This window comes from Mesoplodon bidens (assembly GCF_964165515.1).
Source record: "Mesoplodon bidens genome assembly, chromosome: 1".
NCBI classification, from domain to species: domain Eukaryota; kingdom Metazoa; phylum Chordata; class Mammalia; order Artiodactyla; family Ziphiidae; genus Mesoplodon; species Mesoplodon bidens.
The window spans coordinates 115,345,826-115,367,636 of NC_138176.1; the positions used below are offsets into that span (position 1 = coordinate 115,345,826).

General features: G+C 35.7%; 1 protein-coding gene across 2 annotated transcripts in view; it reads left to right on the forward strand.

Annotated features, from left to right (window-relative positions):
• RYR2 (ryanodine receptor 2) overlaps positions 1–21,811 on the forward strand; it is a 725,859-nt gene that overhangs the window by 504,520 nt on the left and 199,528 nt on the right. For both annotated transcript variants that reach the window (XM_081249359.1, XM_081249358.1), the window contains exons 39-47: positions 4,654–4,759; positions 6,092–6,235; positions 7,938–8,211; positions 12,489–12,603; positions 14,281–14,413; positions 14,625–14,728; positions 17,513–17,648; positions 18,194–18,380; positions 20,127–20,232. In XM_081249359.1, coding sequence (XP_081105485.1) covers positions 4,654–4,759; positions 6,092–6,235; positions 7,938–8,211; positions 12,489–12,603; positions 14,281–14,413; positions 14,625–14,728; positions 17,513–17,648; positions 18,194–18,380; positions 20,127–20,232 — 1,305 coding nt within the window. The remainder of the gene's footprint in view (positions 1–4,653; positions 4,760–6,091; positions 6,236–7,937; positions 8,212–12,488; positions 12,604–14,280; positions 14,414–14,624; positions 14,729–17,512; positions 17,649–18,193; positions 18,381–20,126; positions 20,233–21,811) is intronic.

Sequence of the window (21,811 nt, forward strand, 5' to 3'; positions counted from 1 at the left end):
TGCAGGAATAGTGATCACCTCTTTGTGGTTCTTCCTCTGGTTGCTTACCTCCAAACCCAGGTCTCCCTTGGGTGCAGCAAAACCAAAAGCCTATGCCTAAACCCAAGAATGAGCTAGTCTAGGATTGTGCATTTTCTAGCATCCACCTCAGGATGGGTCTCACAGTGTGAGATATTACCAAAATGCAGCTATGGTGGTCACAAGGTATAACTGACAGATCGCGTCTTCAATATCTTACCTTGCTATTTCCCTCTATGTCCAAGATACCTCTGAATGAAAGTGTTTAGGGACTAATTGCAGAATTTATCTTTTTCTCACCAGAATGTAATTTCTTTGAGGGAAGGGACATGGAATCTTGTTTATTGCTGTAAACAACATTTACTGAGGCAGAGAACAAGTCCAACCTCTCCCAGAGTAATTCCATTTGTTAAACTACTATTGGGAGACTTGTGCTTCTGGAAAGATGGAGTACATGTGCCTTTCCCTATTCTTCCTTCTAAGTACAACTGTAACCCTGGACATTACATAAAAGACAACATAAGAAGACTCTGAAAGATAGAAGAAAGAGTGGCTACGGAAGTTGGGAGCTGAGGAATGACATGGTGGTGAGTTCCCTGGGTTTTCTTTTTGCCTCACCTATCCCAGACTTGGAGCTAAAGAAGCCGGCAACGCAGAAACGCCAGCGGGCATAGACAAGAAAAGCCCCAACAAGTGCCTTCTCTGTCTGGCCAAAGGACCAGAAAAACTGTTTTTTCTAGCAAGACAGAAAACTTTTAGGTAATGACCATGCTACTCCAGCCAAACACCACAGTAAACCCTGTGCCCCACCCCCTACCCAAACCAGCAGACACTGAGTGGAGAGCTTAGACTTCCACTCTCACCAGGCTGTACACAGGTGCTCCAACTGGGATGGTGGGGAGCTGGGACTTTATCCCCGCTGAGTGGTGATGAGACCTACCCCTTCCTGAGTGTCAGTAGAGGCCAGGGAGGGAGATATACCAAGGCACTCTTACCCTTTCCAGCCAGGGTTGTGTGAGTTCAGGTCCACTGGGGACCTGGATCTCCCAGCCTCACACAACAGAAACAAGGTCTCCTCTCTCCTTCATGGAGGTCAAGTGGAGAAATGAACTTTCCACTCCACCTGGCAGTAATGAGGCGCCCCAGCCCTTCTTCTGCTGGATAGTGTCAGAAGAAGCCAGAAGTTTAAATAAGAACCAAAGTCTCATAACATAATACCAGAAGTATCCAGGCTTCAATTACAAATCACTTATCACACCAAGAACCAGCAAAAACTTGAATGAAAAATGACAATCAATAGATACAAACTCCGAGATGACAAAACTAAAAAAAGAAAGTTGCAGCAAAAAAAAAAAAAGAAGATACAAAGAAGAGCCAAATGGAAATTTTAGAGCTGAATAATACAATATCTGAATTTTTAAAAACCTTCAATGGATGGACTTAACAGCAGAATGGAGGAAAAAGAGAAAAGAATCATTGAACTGAAGAGAGAACAATAGAAATTACCTAGCCTGAAAAACCAGAAAATAGAGTGAAAAAAAAAAAAATAGAGCTTCAGGGATGAGTGCAAATATAGCAAAAGGTCTCACATTTGTGACATTAGATTTCCAGAGGGATAAGAGAAAGAGAGTGAACTGAAAAAATACTTGAAAAAATACTGGTTGAAAACTTCAAATTTGGCAAAAGGTACAAAGATAAGAGATTCAAGAAACTGAGTAAATCCCAAACGGGATACCCCCCCAAATCTAAACCAAGACATATCATTGTCTTTAGTTTTCAGAAGTTTGACTAAGAAAAATCTTGAAAGCCCTGAGAAACAAATGACACTCATAGGGGAAAGACAATTCAAATGACAATGGATTTCTCATCAAAAAATATGGAGGACAGAAGGAAGTGGCACTGCATTTTTCAAGTCTGAAAGCAAAGATCTGTCAACCAGAATTCTATATGCAATGAAAATATCCTTCAGGAATGAAGGGGAAATCAAGACTTTCTCAAATGAAGGAAAACTACCAGAATTTGATTACTCTGAAAGAATGCCTTCTTTAAACAGAAGGGAAATAATGAAAGAAGAAAATGTGAAAAATCAGGAAGGAAGACAAAACACAAGGTGTTAAGGGTAAATACAATTTCCTTCTCCTCCTGAGTCTTCTAAATTATGTTTGATGGACAAAGCAAAAATGCTAACTGTCTGATGTGTTCTAAATGTGTGCATAAGAAATATCTAAGGCAATTATATTTTCAGTGGAGAATAAGGGACATAAAGGAAGATAAGGTTTTTATACTTCATTTAAACTGGTAAAATATTGATACCAATAGACTTGAGATAAATTATGTATATATTAATATAATATCCAGTGCAACCACTAAAAATGCTATGCAAAGAGGTACACTAAAAAATACCATGGATAATTCAAAATGGGATCCTAAAAATAGTTCAGGGAACTCAAAGCATGTTGGGAAAAATAAATCAGAGAGAACAAACAGAACCATACCAGTAAATTCATGAATATAAATAATCTAAATACACCAAGTAAAAGACAGAGATTGACAGAGTGAATTTTTAAAACTTGGCCTAACTACATGCTGTCTACAAGAAACTCACTTAAAATGTAATAATATAGATATGTTTAAGGTAAAAGGATGAAAAAAGATATGTCATGAAAAATTAATCAAAAGAAGGTAAGAACAAAGAAAATTATCATAGACTGACAGGAACATTACAAAAGGATAAAAGATCAATCCACCAGGAAGACAAATGTGTATGCACTAAACAAAAGAACTGCAAAATATGTGAAGTGAACACATATAGCACTGAAAGGAGACATAGACAAATACACAATTATAGTTGGAGACTTCAACACCCCTCACTCAATTTTGAAGGAAAAGCTAGATGGAAAATCAGCAAGAATGTAGGAGAATACAACACTGTCATCAACTAGCAGGATTTTTGGAAATTTGTGGAACACTCCACCCAATAACAGAACACGCATTTTTTTTTCAAGTGCCCATGAAACATTTGCAAAGATGGACTGTATCCTGAGCCATGAAACAACCTCAAAAAATGTAAAAGAATTGAATTTTTTATACAGAATGTTTTTTTGACCACAATGGAGTCAAATTAGAAATCAGTAACAGAAAGTTAACAGGTAAATCTCTAAACACTTGGAAACTAAACAACACACTTCTAAATAATCCATAGTTTGAGAATCAAGTCTCAAGAGAAAGTAAAAACTACATTGAACTGAAAGAAAAGGAAAATATCACATATCAAAATTTGTGGAAACAGCCAAAACTGTGTGAGAGGGAAATTTATTGCATTAAATACTTAACATTTAAAAAGAGAAAAACACTCAAAGCAATAATCTAAATTGCCATCACAAGAATTTAGAAAAAGAGCAACATGAACCCAAAGCAAGTAATACAGAACAGATGAGAAATGAATGCAAACTGAAAACAGGACAGTTACAAAAATCAGTGAATCCAAAAGCTGGTTATTTAAAAATATTTGTAAAGTCAATAAAACTCTAGAGAGACTGACAAAGGAAGAAAGAGAAGATACACATTATCAAATCAGGAATGAAACAAGATATTACTACAGACCCTACAGTTGTCAAAAGGATCATATGGGAATACATATATGCATACTGTATGATTCTGCTTATGTAACGTTCTTAAGATACCAATAGTATAGAAATGGAGAACAGATTAGTGGTTGACAGGAATTAGGGATGAAGAGCAAGCAAGATGGAAGTGGGTGTGGTTATAAAAGGGTAACAGGAGGGATCCTGAAATGATGGAATTGTTCTCTCTTTCAACTCTTATCAGTGTCAGTATCCTGGTTGTGATTCTGTACTACTGTTTTGAAAGATGTCACCATAGGGGGTAACAGGGTAAAGGGTACACAGGATTTCTTTGTATTATTTCTTACAATAGCATGTGAATCTACAATTTTCTCAAAATAATAGTTTAACAAAATATTCAAACACAAAGCTCTAAAAAGAAAACTTACAATTGTTTCCTAAAGGAAAATTATGGAACAGACTTTTCTTCATTTATGAATTTAATACTATTCTTCATTTATGAATTTGATACTATTGTATCTAAAACTAAAAGAAATGGAAGAAAGTTTCTTGCAGTTTGTTTAATTGAACCATTAATGTTAGAAAAAAGCATAGTTATCCATTATATTACTCTTCAATTATGTTTGGTTTTCCTTCTTCTTTACTGTATCCTTCTAAAAATAATTCTTGAAAATATTCAATAAAGCATGGAAATTAACTAGGAAAAAAAGAAAATTTAGGAGAAGCATAATAAAAAATTTTAAAAACCAACATTTAGATCTTAATTGATTGAAGAACGCCAAGTATACAAAGGTCTAATATTGTGGAATTGAGAAAGAGAAAGCAAAAGACATGACTATTTTTCAGCATGCTAAGATTTGAATGATTTATTTGTGGTGTTTGTTGGATTGAGTGATAGATAATGATTTTTCATCTGTTGGGCAACCAGCTATGAATACTGAAAAACAGATTTTGAACATCTTTGTTTTTTATGATCTTCTTTGCTGTGCCATTCCTGAATTCACTTTTCTTTTACTCTAGTTCTTCCTCTTTTGTTTTTCCAAACTTTCAGATCAATATGCTTCTCAATTTTAAGGATGACAAAAGCGAATGTCCATGTCCCGAAGAAATCCAAGACCAACTCTTGGATTTTCATGAAGATTTGATGACACATTGTGGTAAGGTCTTCTTGACCTACAACTCTTATTAAATGTATATTTTAGTACACATATACTGGTACAAAAGTAAGTATGTATGTAAATACGTTCAAAAATGTACATGATGCCTGTTAGGAGTTCATATAAGAATATTTGTTATGGCAAAAGAAAAAACCCATGTGGGAAGTCATGAGGGGTACAGAGATCAGAAAGGCATGAAGACCAAGCAGGCCATGACCAAAATTCTCTATTTTCCCTCCTTCCCTCAGTGGCCTGGGGAATGGGGACATGTAACCAGGTGCTTTTGGCAGAGAGGGGAGTGTTAAGTTAATTTAGTCTAAAGAAATTTGATCACAAACAGTTGTATTTAAACTGGTTGAGGGGCCACTATTTAGGACTGGCCTAGGAAACCTGGCACATATCTTTTGAAATTAATTAATGCTAAGGAACTCCTGCATTAAATTATATGTCAGTAGCCCAAATCTATTAAGGGGATTCTCCCTTATTTTTATTCTAAGAACTTTTAAAATGGAATTGATTGGATGTTCTGAATGTGTGGTTCTTTCTCCCTTTATGCAGTGGTGTGGATAGGTCTGCATCTGCGTCTCAGTTAAAGAAAACGAATTAGCCGTTTCTTAAGTGGTATATATATATAGCGCCAGTGATATTATTTTCATTTTATTTTAAGGAAGAGAGTAAAAGTATATTAATTCAGCTTATGAATGAAGAACCACTGAATGACCGCCAGAAGGTTATACTATAAATACACACACACACACACACACACATTTATATATATACTATAAATAAAGGTGTGCTCTAAAGTGGTAGAATTATTGCTTCAGACATAAAGTATTCCTTAGTTTAGGATATCTAATGATATCTGCTCTCTCTGTCCCTCGAGTTATTAAATTTTCACTGATATTTTTGGAAGTAAGTAAGGAGTATAAAAGACGAGGGAGGTTTTTAGGCAGGGCAGAACCATAGGTCTAAACAGTGCCCAAGGTCAAGAGATGCCTGAGGGTTAGCCCAAGTAGCACAATTGATTTTGACTCCTAAGAGACTCTTTTCCCTCTCTGCTTGGTTTTATATTTTGTACTGGCTGCTGATAGCTCTGATATCACAAGAACAGGGGAAAAAGAGAAAGAAGGAAGAGAGAGCAATGAGTGACTCTTACCTGTGAGTGCTAGTGGGCAAGATTGCTTAACTCAGTGTCATCAGCTGTTTCAGACATGGCAGCATTGCTTTAAGCTATGAATGGAAAAACTTGCAAAACCTGAGAATTATTTATCCTAAATGTTTTTTTAATATTATTTTTTCTTTTCTTCTTTCTCTTTGTTTTCTTCCTACTAGGAATTGAGCTGGATGAAGATGGGTCTCTGGATGGAAACAATGATTTAACAATTAGAGGACGCCTGCTGTCCTTGGTAGAAAAGGTGACATACCTAAAGAAGAAGCAAGCTGAAAAGCCCATTGAGAGTGACTCCAAGAAGTCGTGTGAGTTATGAAAGGGCACTGCTAAAATGACTCAACTATGGCATTTACTCATCACTTAAATATTATACTAGATGAACCAGTGAGAAAATTGAGTTTGCAGCTTCCAAGAAATCAAATTCTTAAGTAGATGCCTGTAGCTGCCAGAAGTAGACAGCAGCATCAGGCCATATTTGTAGGAACAGATTGAGAGATGGCAGCTTTGAAAGGGTGGATGGGCTCCCTAGAGAACTAAACATTTAGGGATTGGATCAGTCTTATCAAGAGAAAGTATAAAGCAGGTAATTTAGCCTTCATATCTAAATATTATGCTATTGACTTTCAAATATTCTTGCATCAAGTTAAACCTTTTCTTAAAGTTTAAATAGATATTGTCTGTAACTATATTTTGGTTCTGAAATATTTTCTAAAGTTTTATGCATTTCTGATTCATCCATATAATATTTAACTGAAAAGTCACAGCTGATACTCTGTGAAACCAAATAAGCACACTGAGGCAATCGGTCTTTGAGACACTGCACTCTCATCCAGAAGGGTTTCATGAAGTAGGTCTGTGAGATCCACTGACTTACTGTCTCACTGCTGAGACTCCATTCATTTAAGAGGCAGTGTTGGTTTATTAATGGCTTTTATGGAAAGAAAAAAAATCATGAAAATTTTGTGTTTTTTTCACACTAACTTACAAGGGAAATCTTTTATCCATACAATTACTTCTAAATTTATTCTTCAGTATCACAATCAAATTTGAGCCAGGTCTTCTTCAAAATCAGAGTTCAAAGTTTCTTATGAATCACTTTTTATTATTATCAATTTTGACCTATTAAAACTGACAACATGGTTTTGAGATACATGGAAGAATACTGGCATTTTATCTAATTTTTGTATTTGGTTAAAATTGGTAGATTTTTTTTTTTTTAGTATGGTATAGATTAAAACAGGTTAAACAGCTTCTTTTGGAAATCAGACAGTGTATTGGTGATAGGAACTAAGTACCTATATATGAATTAGTCACATCAACCCTACTTAGCTTTGATAATTTTACTATATATTTTAAGAGGTTTGGAAGTTCTATTGCTTTTAAGTGTGCTATATTGCTTGTCACATTGCAAGTAATCTTCTATGTATGGGGTAACTTTTCAACTTAATACAGTTTCACAATCAAATCCTTTTGAAGACATTTTAAGTGACAATTAGGGATACAAATTGAAGTCAAATAGTTTCATGAGGTTGCTACTACAAAGGACTCAAATGAGGAGACAGTTAGATAAAAAGAAAGCTCCTTGAATGCCCATGGTTGACCTTTATAAGGATATATGATGTCAGATCTTCTGAGAGGAAAAGAATGGAACAAAGAAAATAAAAGTAAAAGTAATAGGACCACTCATTGATTGCCCTATGGATTGCCAACAGTAGTTTTGAAAAAGTGGCTACAATTTTGAAACAGCTTAAATACCTTAGTTTTAAGAATAGTTTTTAAAGAAAATATTGTGTATTTTTATCCTTGCATGTCTGTAACTCATTGGTATTGACATATTGACATTGAAGAATATTTAAATGAAGTTTATTTTTTTCAAAAAATATATTTTTGAAATTCTGGCACAAATATTGATACCAGTTTGGCTTATCGGAGATATGCATTTGAAATGCCCATCTAATGTGTCTTATTATTCTCCTTTTTAAAGAAGTATCCATAATTACTTTGCAGCCACTCTTCAGCAGTTGATTTCTGAGACCATGGTCCGATGGGCTCAAGAGTCTGTTATTGAAGACCCTGAGTTGGTGAGGGCCATGTTCGTGTTGCTCCATCGACAGTATGATGGCATTGGGGGTCTGGTCCGGGCTCTGCCAAAGACCTACACTATAAATAGTATTTCCGTGGAGGATACCATCAACCTGCTGGCATCTCTTGGTCAGATTCGTTCTCTGCTGAGTGTGAGAATGGGCAAAGAAGAAGAGAAACTTATGATTCGTGGATTAGGGTAAGTTATTTACTATTACAACCTTTTTCTTATAAATGTCTTCTTTCTAGTTGTTTATCCCAATAGTAGTACAGTAGGTGCATTAGTATAAATACACTGTCTAGATTTTATGATCATTAAATTAGATTGTCATTTTTCTAGAGACTATGTTTTAAAGCTAAATAGGAAAAGTGCTCAATAACAAAACATGACTAATTTTACAACTAGATGCTAAGGTGGCTATGATATACAACAAATATCTTAGATTTTATTTTTATTAATTTCTCAGTAGTGTACAATCACATATAAAAATACAGATTAATAAAAACAATAAAATCCACAGGGGGACAAACAATCACGAGCAGGAAATAACAAGGAAGTTTGCCTATGCCTATTGGGCCTTGAGCAAAGAATGGGGGATAAAACAACTGTTCTTAGAATTCAACATCATACGTTGTACTTTATGTGGATTTCAGGGTTAACATTTTTTTATTGAGTTATAGTTGATTTGCAGTGTTGTGTTAGTTTTTGGTGTACAGCAAAGTGATTCAATTATATATACACATATATATATATATATATATATTCTTATTCATATTCTTTTCCATTGTGGTTTATTACAGGATATTGAATATAGTTCCCTGTGACATACAATAGAACCTTGTTGTTTATCCATTTTATATATAATAGTTTGTATACGCTAGTCTTAAATAGGGTTAACATTTATACCTCATATGTAGTCTAAGGATCCCCAAGCTGAGAAATTAACATATAATTTGGCCCGGAGGTGTGCTTTCTCAACTCAATTCACTGTGAATTCTTGCAGGAAAAACCTACATACTACTAAAGATTATCCCACAATCAAAACTTGCAAAACACCCAAGGAAACAATCCACCATAGGCAAGAGTCTGCAGATACAATAAAGAGTGGAGTTAGAACACCTCCCACAGGAATTTCAGATCATAGAATGCCAGAAAGAGAATATAAAGTTACTGTATTTAAAATGTTTTAAAATAAGAAAGAATAGGGGCTTCCCTGGTGGTGCAGTGGTTGAGAGTCCGCCTGCAGATGCAGGGGACACGGGTTCGTGCCCTGGTCCGGGAAGATCCCACATGCCGTGGAGTGGCTGGGCCCATGAGCCATGGCTGCTGAGCCTGAGCATCCGGAGCCTGTGCTCCGCAATGGGAGAGGCCACAAACAGTGAGAGGCCTGCATACTGAAAAAAAAAAAAAAAAAGAAAGAATAAATAAAATCTCCAAAAATAAGACACACAAAAGTTCCATGAAAATTTGAAAAATATCTAAATAGAAGTTCTAGAAATGAAAAATATAATAATTGAAATTAAGAGTAGTGATTAATAAAAGTATAGATAAATAAAGCTGAAGAGAATTAATAAATTGAATCATAGATCTGAGGAAATTAGTAATGCAACACTGAAAGAGAAGTTAAGAGACATAGGGGATAGTATAAGGAGGTCCAGCATATGCTGAATAGGAGTTATAGAAAGACAGAATAGATGAGCTATATATAGAATGGGAACTATGAAGAGCTATTGGCTTGAGTTTTTCAGAATTGATGAAAAATATGAATTCACAGTATGAATTCACAATATGAATTCACAGTACAAACCATTCCACATCTACAGCTGGATAGACTATAGTGAAACAGCATAAAACCAGTGATAAATAGAATATTTTGAAAGCAAATAGAAAAAGCCAGGACACTTGAAAAGAAACAATATTTAGAATTCTCAGTTGTAAAACTAGAGATCATAACTCAACAAAATATCACAAAGTTCCAACAGAAAATAGCCATCAATTTACAATGTGTTACTCAACTAAGACTTTACCATCATGAGCTTGTGCTTCATGTGGATTTGGATATTGGAGTTCATATTCCATATTCAAAAGTGAGGGCAAAACAAAGATATTTCAGAATGTTTACTTAAAGTCCCTCATTGAAAGGCCTTCTAAAGACTGTATATTCTGGAAAAGAAAATGGAATTCAGAAGAATGGGAGGTAATCAATTTCAGAGAGTATATTACTGGCGCATATATGCATATATCTAAGCAATCATTAACAAGCTTGTATGATTTGGGGATAAGAAAATATGAGAGTATTAAAATACCAGAGAAAAATAAAAGCTTAAATTAAGCTGCATGATATTCATAAGAGAAAATACCTAAATGTAAGGATGTAAAAATCTGGAATGTAGAATGTTGAAAAGTGATGTAAAAGACAAATATTTAGCACCCCCAACCAAAAAAAGCTCATCTGGTTCTATAAGTAACAGATAAAAGAGGAGATAATGATAACTAGTGACATAGGTAAAATAAAACACAAATAATAAAAAGGATTAAAAAAACTCAGCGTTGGCTCTTTGAAAAACAACTAAGGAAATAGAATAACCGATGTTTTCTTTGGCTAGAAAAATAATTCTGAGGGGGAACGAAAGTATGGGAAGACTCAGATTATGTGATATTTATGTACATTTTAAATTCAGAACACGATACTATATATTTCCTGTAGGACTATTAAGTATTTGAAATCATAAAACTGGGAGGTTATATTCCGAAAATCATTATAATGATTGCACACTAAAAATCAGTGTACTAATGGGACAAAGAGGGAAAAGAGAAAAACCTAAACAACACAAGCTAATGTTATGTTCTTTATTTATAATTGTCTGTGCCTAGCCTTTTTTTGGAATATTAGTACTTAAATCTAACCTGAGGGGGCCTCTCCTGAGAAGTGATCTTAATTAAATGAGAAAGAAAGCCTTCCAGGAAACGTAGAGCCCTTTCTTTCTTAAATGACCATGTAACAAGTACGATGTACTATTAACATATAAATCACTCAATAGGGATAAAACTCAAAATGATTATGAAACAAGATAAAATGTTACTTTTTTGTGGTATTAGAAAGATCCTAAAATGACACATTTAATAAGTGACAACCTGCCTACTGGTGGTAGAATTAAAAATCCATTTAATTTACCTGGTACTAAAGGCAAATGAGATTTTTCAATTAGCTACCTTCCAAAGTTAGGTCATGCAAAGGATCTGAATTAACAGGAGAACAGATCTCATGATTACATCTGTGGTTTGAGAGTTGAAGGTTCTCTTGATAAATATGCTGCTATCTGATGTGAATGAAAGGATGTCTTTCTTTACCTTATTCGTCCTTGCATTAAATAGATCAGACCTGTATTAGCCCTGGGCCCCCAAGTCATTTTTCTGAGTTGTGCTACCTAAAAACTGTCTTCATTAGCACAAACCTAAACGAAGCTAAATTAAAAGTGAAGAGCTAAAACAAAAACAAAAAAAAAAAGAAGAAAAGAATCACACTATTCCACTTTCTTGATGTAGCCAGAATAACTAAAAGTTAGCATATGACTAAAGGAATAGATGAATGACTCAGTTAAGGTAACCCGATTCAAAGGGAAAGTTTCAGGTTTCTCGTTGATTGTACATTATTTTCTTGCTCTGGCTCCAACAAGAAAGTGTTTTATAGAAAAGACTCTTGCATGATTTGCTATATGTTAAAATAAAAATCAACAGAGCTGTTTATTTGCAAGGACTGCTAAACATTAAGATCTTTAAAAGTACCTTTACATGAGTATTGTAATAATGTGTAATGCAATAATAATAATACAAAACATTCTAGGTATCATCTGCTGCTGTTTCTTTAGATTAAATGTCCCTTTTAATGAGTTGGATTACTCGTACCTGGACTTCATGTGTATTCAGTGTCTCTGAGGGAATATGTATCCTTTAAAAGCATTTTGCCAGAATGATAACATAAATGTGGCAGGAAATAACACTACTGTTTTAAACATACAAATAATGAATATAGTACTAAAAAAGCATATATGAAAAGCAGAGATGCTTATACAACACTTATTTATATAGAAATTTTCATAAAAACATGGTATAACACTGCTTCATATTTCTATACAAAATAAGGTTGAACAAAATAAGATTGAATTTAGATATTCATAAAACTAGGAATAAGTGTCACAAAGTCTGTTTCACATAAATGAATGTTTACCTGTTTAGTACATTTCTTATAATTGAGAGGAGTGGAAGACTTGTATGCTGTTCTTGGTAGGCTGTCAGTATTTTTGAGGAAGACCCAATTGCGCTTATTAACTTCTATGGCTTAATGATGATTGCTCTTACTTTTCCATACATGCCAGTAATTATTTCCAGAAGATTTATCATGATCTCAGATACGTTTTTATTTAAATTTTGCTCTGACTTCTGTGTTTCCTTTGTACCTATGTTGTCCTTTCTAGGGATATCATGAATAATAAAGTGTTTTACCAGCACCCTAATCTCATGAGGGCACTTGGGATGCACGAGACGGTGATGGAGGTCATGGTGAATGTCCTTGGAGGTGGGGAGTCCAAGGTAAAGGAAACCCTTTGATTCTTGGGATGCCATTTATTGTAACCTCCTAGAATATGTACATGGCATATTCTTAATGAGAACTTCTGTAAATTCTATTAGGACTGCTTTTTAAAGGACACTTTTTGAAAAAAATTGAACAAAACTGTACAGACTGAGAGTTGGATATGCTTCTACACTCATCCCCCCGGTATCCACAAGGGATTGCTTGCAGGACCTTCCTGCAGGTACCAAAATCCACAGATGCTCGAGTCCCTTAGGTAAAATGGTGTAGTATTCGTGTATAACTTAATGCACATCCTCTCATATACTTTAATTTCTAGATCATTTATAATACCTAATACAATGTAAATGCTATGTAAATAGTTGCTGTCATGTAGCAAATCCAAGTTTTGCTTTTTAGAACTTTTGGCATTTTTTGCATTTTGGTTGAATCTGCAGATGTAGAACCTGCAAATATAGAGGTCTGACTGTAGTTTTTTCTTTGATATTGATAACAATTTTTCTTATGCCATGTAATTTGCTATCTCCTAGATTATCCTCACTTAGGGGATATTTAGAAAGCTTAAAAGTTAATACTATGCTAATTTTGTAAGATTTTGAATTATAAATCCATTTCCATCACATTAGAAGTCCGTAACACAAGCATGCTCTTCAGACCCACCTGTTCCCTTGATTCAGACAACAGTTGGTTCCACTAAATTCCTGATCCAGACCAAAATTTGAAGATGATGCTCTATAGCATTTGTTGTAAGACACTAAGGTGCATTTTTAAATGATTAAATTTTAAAATAAAAAAATTTAAAACCAAACAAATAGAATAATATAATATATAATTCCATATAAAGCAGTACAATTTCATGACCTCTGATTTGCAAAATGTTTCAGTTTTTTTTTGAAATTTTAAAATGTATTTTTCAAAATATAGACGTGAGTCCATATTTCTCATGTTCCGACTACCGGTTAGACAGACCTTTAAAAATATTTATAAAATACTCTGTTTAAGAAGGACTTGGAGTCTTTAGGGATTATCTGTGGTATACCAGAATAAGAGCTAGGTCTCAGGGGAGATGTGTTTGCTGGGGCCAAGCAGGCAGACCTTCCAGGAAGGGTGTTCATCATAGGAGATGTCATGTGCCAGTCAGGGAAGATGTGAGTTCCCAGAATCTTAATAATAATACAACAGCGACACTGATGATAAGAACATCCTATTATGTGGTTCCAAATATTAAACTGGGTATTTTTCACAATACGTCTTATTGAACTCTCCCTCCTTTGCCTCAGGTAAATATTATCCTCCATCTTATTACAATTTTACAGAAGAGAATCAGTAAGATTGCATAATTCCCCAAAGAAGCACAGCTAATAATGTGAGTCAGGAATCACAGCTGAGCCTGCCTGGTTCCTAAACCAGGCCCATGCCACCTTTAGGTTTAGGGCTGTAGATTAATTCCAGATCAACCCATTGATGGCAGTGAGGCTTCAAATTAGTGCCAGGCTTGATTTTTGGTGGCTCTAGGACTAGATGAGTCCAAGTCTGGACATTCGAAGGTCTTCTGTACCTGAGGCGTGGCAGACATGGGCACACATGGATGGGCAATCTGATTGAGACCTCAGCTTCAGAACTCAACTTTATAAAGATCCTTTGCTTTCCCAGCTAACTAAATGCTCTTTATGTAGGAAATCACTTTTCCCAAGATGGTGGCCAACTGTTGCCGTTTTCTCTGTTACTTCTGCCGTATAAGTAGGCAGAATCAGAAAGCAATGTTCGATCATCTCAGTTATTTACTGGAAAACAGCAGTGTTGGTCTTGGTAAGTAAATGTATGACTCTCATTTAATCTTTAAGATGAATGGGATTTACATATTGGATTTTAAAATTAAACTTTAATGTAAATTAAGTTGGATTAGTGCGATATGTATTGCATTCACAAATTCAATTCTAAGTGAAAGTTTTTTTTTTTACATGGAATTCGTAGTTGCAGCACAGTTCAGGTTTTGTTTCATCTTTGTTTCAATTAACAGCCTCACCATCTATGAGAGGTTCAACGCCACTGGACGTGGCAGCAGCCTCGGTGATGGATAATAATGAACTAGCCTTAGCTTTGCGGGAGCCAGATCTGGAAAAGGTAAACAGCATCCCTGCCCCGTGTGTTTGTGTGAATTACACTTGTTCATAGTGGTTTCTCAAGATATTTAAATGTAATTATACTATAGTTATAATTATTATAATTATAATATACTATGTATTATAAATATGTTGCATTTATATGTAATATTATAAATTATAAAGAACAAGAAATTTGAGATAAGGTATTTTCTCTGATCACGTGCATTTTTCTTTGGAAAGAGAATCAACTTACTCTATATTCTTTTGTGTTTTTGTCCTTTACTGGTAATCTGCTGTCACTTTTGCTTTAATCATACAGTTTAGATTTCGTAAAAGAAATTGTTTTAACATCTTATATATACAATTTATATCACAGAAGTTTGCATATTACAGTGCAAGTTATCATTGATATACTGAAGGCCGTGCACTCTAAGCATATTAGGCCACATATATGTTTACCAAAATATGGATAAATTTCCCCCATGTTTTAATTGCAGTTGCATTCTAAGTGGTCTTCCTGATCCCTCCCTTGCAGCCAGAGTGAGTCTCTTGAAAGGATCACATTAATCCTCTGCCCAGAACTCTGGAAAGACTTCCTATCTCACTTTGAGCATACACTTAGAGGCATTGCAATAGCTCCATCCAATCAGTCTTAGTTCATTTCCTGCTATTTTCCGGGTCTCTCTTTTTGCTCCAGCCACGCTGGACCCCTTGCTGTCACTGGAACTTGCTAGGTGTGCTCCTGCCCTAGGGCCTTTGCCCTTGCTCTTCCCTCCGTCTGCAATATTCTTCTGCCAGATGTCCTCATGGCTCTTTTCCAGACATCCTTTCAGTCATTGCTCCAAAGTCACCTTCTTTTCAGTTCTTCCGTGTCCGTGCTATAGTTTAAGTATTTATGGTTTAAAATTACATTTTAATATAAATATATTTTACTAAAATCTGTATATGTATTTACCAAAATCTACTCCTTACCATAATGTAAGGCTAGTGAGTACAGGGCACTTTTTTCTCGGCTGCTCATTGCTTTTTCCCAGTCTTAGCATTGGCACTGGGTAGATGCTCAACGCATAGCTGTTGAAAGCATGAAAAAGTGAACTCTTCCCCAAATCCTTCTGACATGCCAGTCAAGCGTCATGAAGCTTTGCATCTCTAAATATAACCTCTGGAGAATTCTCTCCCATATATAATTTGAAATGTTTTTATCTACACACTGATAAAATAGCTAGTATTTTTAAAAAGTAGACAATGCTGAACACTGAGTAGGCTTTGGAGCAACTGCAACGCTCATCTACTGCTGTTGGGATGAAAAATGGTTAAGTCAGTTGGAAAGCAGTTTGGCATTATTTTTAATAAGTTAAACATACCTAACATAAATATGCACCTAGCCTTTCCACTCCTAGGTAGTTACTCAATAGTAATACAAATATATGTCCACATAGAGATGTGTACATGGTGTTGATAATGGCTTTATTCATCTGAGTCCAAAACTGGAGACAGCTCACCAGACAACTGGTGAATGGATAAACAACACTGGGGTATTTCCATAAGTAGTGAGATGCCATGATTAGGCTATAAAAAGGAATGAGGGACTGACATGTACTCCAGCATGAATGAATCTCAAAATCGTTATTCTGAGTGAAATAAGCCAGGCTCAGAAATACCCATAATGGATGACTGCATGTATCAGTGTCCTAGAACATGTAAGCTAGTTTGTAGTGGCAGAAAGCAGGTTGTCAGGACCAAGGTTTGTAGGGACGGATGGTCTGCAAAAGACACGGGGACCTGAGGAGCAATGGAAAATGCTCTACATCTTGGTTGTAGGTTCTTACAGATGGATAAATCTCTCAAAGATCATTGAATTTATACTTTAAATAGATGAATTTATTGTACATAAATTATACCTCAATAAGGATGATGTAAAATATTTTTAGCTTTATTATTTATTTATTTTTAAGCCTGGCTTAGCTTGTGACTGAGCTGGGTGTAGCTTATTTTGTTTGATAAGTTGCTCCTCCAACCATCTGCTACCATTGATAGTGACTTCTTTAGGGATTCCTTTTTTTTTTTTTAGGGATTTCTTTTAAAACTGGTTCTGTTATGAAATCTTATATAGAGAACCAACATTCACAATAAGACAGAATATTTTAAAAGGCCAAGCTAAGCAGAAATTTTAATGTGTTAAGTTTAACAAAGCAGAAAGTTTGGTAGTATTATCCCAAACTTAATAGACAGTGAAACCGTGGTTCAAGATGATACACTAAGTTCTAATGCAGGTCAGATTTGAACCCAACGATATTTGACTCTGAGCTTAGTTTTCTCCACTTCTCTAGGTGTCCTCTCACACACACACCTTCCCCCATTACACTGATATTTTATTGTGGAAATAAATTCACTTCTTTAAAAATATCATCGTATCTCAGATGGATCTTTCACTATCTCAGATGGATTCAGGTTTTACACTGGGCCAGAGGCCATTAGGCATTTTTAAAGCTTATCAAATATTATGACTCTTGTAGGTAAAAGTCTCAAATGATATGAAATTTAGGAATATTTTTCTTTCATAGAGTTCATTCATAAGCATTTTTACTATGATAGCACTTTGTTACAGTTTGTCAGTATTTCTTAATTCTAAGGTTTTACTAAAGGGGGTTCATATAGACGGTCATGAGATTAAAAAGAACTTGCAAAAATGCATTCGTTTTAAACCATCCCTTGATAATAACATTTACCATGTCCAGTGCAAGCTTCTAATGAGTGTCTCACCCAAGGGATAACGTTTTTGTTTATCATCTTGTTTTTGCAGGTAGTGCGATATTTGGCTGGTTGTGGACTGCAAAGTTGTCCAATGCTGGTGTCGAAGGGTTATCCAGACATTGGGTGGAATCCAGTTGAAGGAGAGAGATATCTTGACTTTCTCAGATTTGCTGTCTTCTGTAATGGTAGGATGAATCGCATAGGGTCTTTTATGGTCATTATTAAAACTGAAAAAAAATAGATGTATAAAATAATGAGGCATCCCAGCATTTTCATGAAGGAAGTAGATAGTAGTAAAGAAATTGAATATTTTATAATCAGTAGGCTTTTTCACAGTAATAATTTACTTTGTAATATTTATTTTGATCGTGATGCTGGGCTTTCATTATTAAATAAAAATTTTTAGGCACTTACATTCTTGCTGTTTTTATAATTAGACTCTAATAATAGCTAGGACCAAGACTTCACTTCCTATAACAAATTAACAAAAATGAATAGTTTATAACTCCATCATGCTTTTCTTTACTTGGAAAATTTTAAGGGCAAGAAAAGAAATTTACTGAGTCTTACGGACAGAACACTAGTAATTTGGATTCAACTTTGGCTCTACTACTACCTTATTAGGTTTTAGTTATTTTTCTTTAAATATAAGCAGATTAGTATAACATTGTTTGCTCAGAACTTCCATGTAGTCAATGTTTGCTTACTCCTGTTCCCCGTTTGATCTTAGGGGAAAGCGTGGAGGAGAATGCAAATGTCGTGGTGAGATTGCTCATCCGGAGACCTGAGTGTTTTGGTCCTGCCTTGAGGGGGGAAGGTGGGAATGGTCTGCTCGCAGCCATGGAAGAAGCCATAAAAATAGCTGAGGATCCTTCTCGAGATGGTCCCTCACCAACTAGTGGATCCAGCAAAACCCCGTAGGTCAAATATACACACTCTTAAGATTAAATGATACTACTTGACTTTTAATTTTACAAAATATAATTTGCGTTCTCTTAATTGCAGTATAGTTCTCTGGTAATCTGGATTTCTTCCCTTGAAAATGAAATGTATTTTGAGAGAAGGGATGGAATTTGCTGCTGGGATAGGGTGAATGAACAAAGAGGGACCTCAGGAAGATTGTATGGATTTAGTAAAAAAAAACTTAGGTTGTAGGAGGAGATGTATTTTGTAAATTTTCTCAGGGCTCTAGGGAGTAGTGAGTTCTTACAAATGATGGCAGGTGAGCCTTTGAATTTAGAATAGAGTTTACTGGGAGGTTAGCTGGAACGAGTTTTCATGATAATAGTAAGAGAGAAAGAGACCCTTAGCAAGAGGATGGGGACTTAACTGGTGTGTTGGCAGAGAAAAGGGGATGTTGTCACTTTGAGGAGTAAAGTGCTTTATTAAGGTCTTGGTGACTGGGGAGGCAGCGACTACCTTACATTTCTCCATAGTCTTTGTTGTTAATACTTGATTCCAGCAATAAATTCATCCAGGCGTGTTGCTTCCTTTTTTTTCTTTTTTGGCTGCATCACGTGGCATGCAAGTTCTATTTCCCTGACCAGGGATCGAACCCATGTTCCCTACAGTGGAAGCATGGAGTCTTAACCACTGGACCTCCAGGGAAGTCCCAACTTCCTATTTTTTTTAATCTGTGGAGCTGAGTGTCCTGCTAGGAGCCCATGTAACCGCCCTGCTAGCACCACTGGTAAAGATATAACATAGGGCTTATTGGAGGCAATTTTCCAAGCAAAGAGGTAGTCCTGCAAACCCTGGTTCTCCCACTTAGAGACCTGGCGTAAATGTTCCATCGACAGCAAGGCCAGGGTTCCAGGCTGGGAGCACTCCAAGAGCAAGTTACATATTTATCAGTTAGCTGTTGAGGAACTAGGAATCCCTTAGTTTTTCTAACAAGTAGAAAATATACCAAGAGATTGCTGGTCGAGTACCACCTGAGTGGGTGTGCACCTGAGGACCTTGGGAACAGCATTGCTTCTGAGGAACAATATTGTCAACAGGCCTTGCTGTTACTCTGCAGACTGCTGAGTCCAGCTGAGGCAGCTGTCGGCCAGGCCACTAAACAAGGAATGACAGGGCCATCCAAATTTGTCTCTCATCAATGAGATAATGAAATATTTATGTTTTTCATGTTGTATTACTTGGGAGTGAGTGGGTGGGACAGAGTAAAGAGAGAGGTGAGTAAATGGAATCACGTTTATGAAGTACTCTGGGCAAATCACCTTACTGGGTGCCTTGTACATGTCATCTTATAGGACAGATCTCTGTCACCCTTTCTCTAAATGTATGCTGTTGACAAAAGTAAACTTACCATGTTCTTCAATCAATTATTTTCTGTTAATATCTTGTCTGCCAGTAGAAATGAGCAGAATCCATCAAATTAATAATTCCTCTTTTTTTTCCATTTTGAAGGAATCTTAATATTAAAGTTCCCACAGATGCCTTCTTGGTGATAGAATCTCAAATCTTGTCTTTAACCCATTTTTATTTTCCTTTTTGAAATGTCAAGCTGTATATTAAACACATATGTGAAAAGTGTCAGAAGAGGCAGAATTAATTACTGTACTGGTCCCTTTCCTCTGAGAAGTATGTAATAAATCTGAAACATCATTTTATTATCCCGTTTGCTTTTCTTTCTCTTTCTTTTGAAAAATCCACGAAAGTGATACAGAAGAGGAGGAAGATGATACCATCCACATGGGGAATGCCATCATGACATTTTATGCAGCTTTGATTGACCTGTTAGGACGCTGTGCTCCCGAAATGCATGTAAGTGCCATGAGGTCCAAGAACAAACATCCTGGCTTATTCCTCTTTGTTAAGACATCCATCACTTGCAAAAACCACAGAAGTATCCAAAACCAGCAATCTTCATGCTCCATTAAAAATAATCGCTGCAGCCTCATTGCTGAACAAGTGTTTGTTTAGTTGGAAATATCTTCTTGGTTACAAAAATTAGTGATGAGATTTCATTATGAGTCATTAATAGACTAGTCGGTTACTAATACATCTCCAAAACTCATATAAGCCTCCCCACAGTTTAAGAAGGAAAGAAGTTATTTTTCCTATACAGTGTCCTTTCCTGTTTCAGTGCATGCAGAAAGCACCACTCCTACCAAGGGTTGTTTCCTTGCTATATAATATTTAGTCCTTTTGAAGGAGCTGCTACATGTTGGCCACTGGTTTAAGGGAAAGTGGGGCTGGGAGCAGGTCATGGGGAAGGAAAGAGCTATGTAGACCCTATTGATAGTGTTTTCATAAACTTTTTGACCAAAAGGTAATTGAAGTTCATGGAATGATACTTACTTTTACTCTGTAATACATTCTGCTGTTTTCTACTTTATTCTAATCTATTCTGTTTTCTTCCATTATATTAATTAAAAAAATGTTACCCAGGGTCCATAAAATTAGCTTCATGATCTGTTGATGGGAAACAGCCAGAGTCTGAAGCACATTGACCAGTCCTGGGGAAGAAAGCAAATACACTTCTAACTGCTCTGAGCATGAAGCCAAAGTGACTGTTATAACACATCACCTTTCTCCCTACCCTTCGAATCTATGTCTTTTTTGGGGGGGTGTAGGGGGAGCGGAGTTTGCTTGTTTGTTTTTGTCTCTTTCTCTCACACCCATAAGTTAAAACTTTCTTGCTTTCTGGATGTAATCTTTTGTTGTGAACAGAGAGGAGTCGCAGGATGGAGAAATATTAGAATGTTAGAAAACCTGGAGTTTGATTTTTTGTAGTGACTTAACTTGCTATCAATGAGATTTTCATTATAGTAAGTGGGAATAGACTATCAACAATTTGTGTGCTGGAAGGTCATTGCAGAGAAAAAACTTTATGCTCACAATATTCATTCTTTTCCTGTTAAAGTGGAAAATCAAAGGAACCATGAGAGAAATTATGCTAATAAATAGGAGATTTTTGTTCTATTATATTAAAGGGAAAAACAACCAAGTGACTTAATAAGGGACTAACCTTGGCACTTCAGAACTTTATTCACCTTCAACAACCATTAATTGAGGACTTCCTAGGTGTCAGAAATTGTGCTTCTGTTTCACACTCTGTGGTGAAGGAACAGATGCGTTCCCTGGCATTGGAAGCTTCCAGTCTGTTGCAGAGATGGGCTGAGATCCTTGACTATGTCAGGTCCACAATCTTCATAGATACTTCATTAGCCAGTGAAGGTCTAAAACACCTGTTAGGATCCATGTTCACCATTTTCCCCAACATTATAAACCCATCCTTGTGAGAAATCAGGGTAGAATATAGGTGGATATAAAATTACATTTTTATCACAAAACAAAAAAGACTAAACCAGCCTAAATATTAGTATGTTCAGAACCTAAA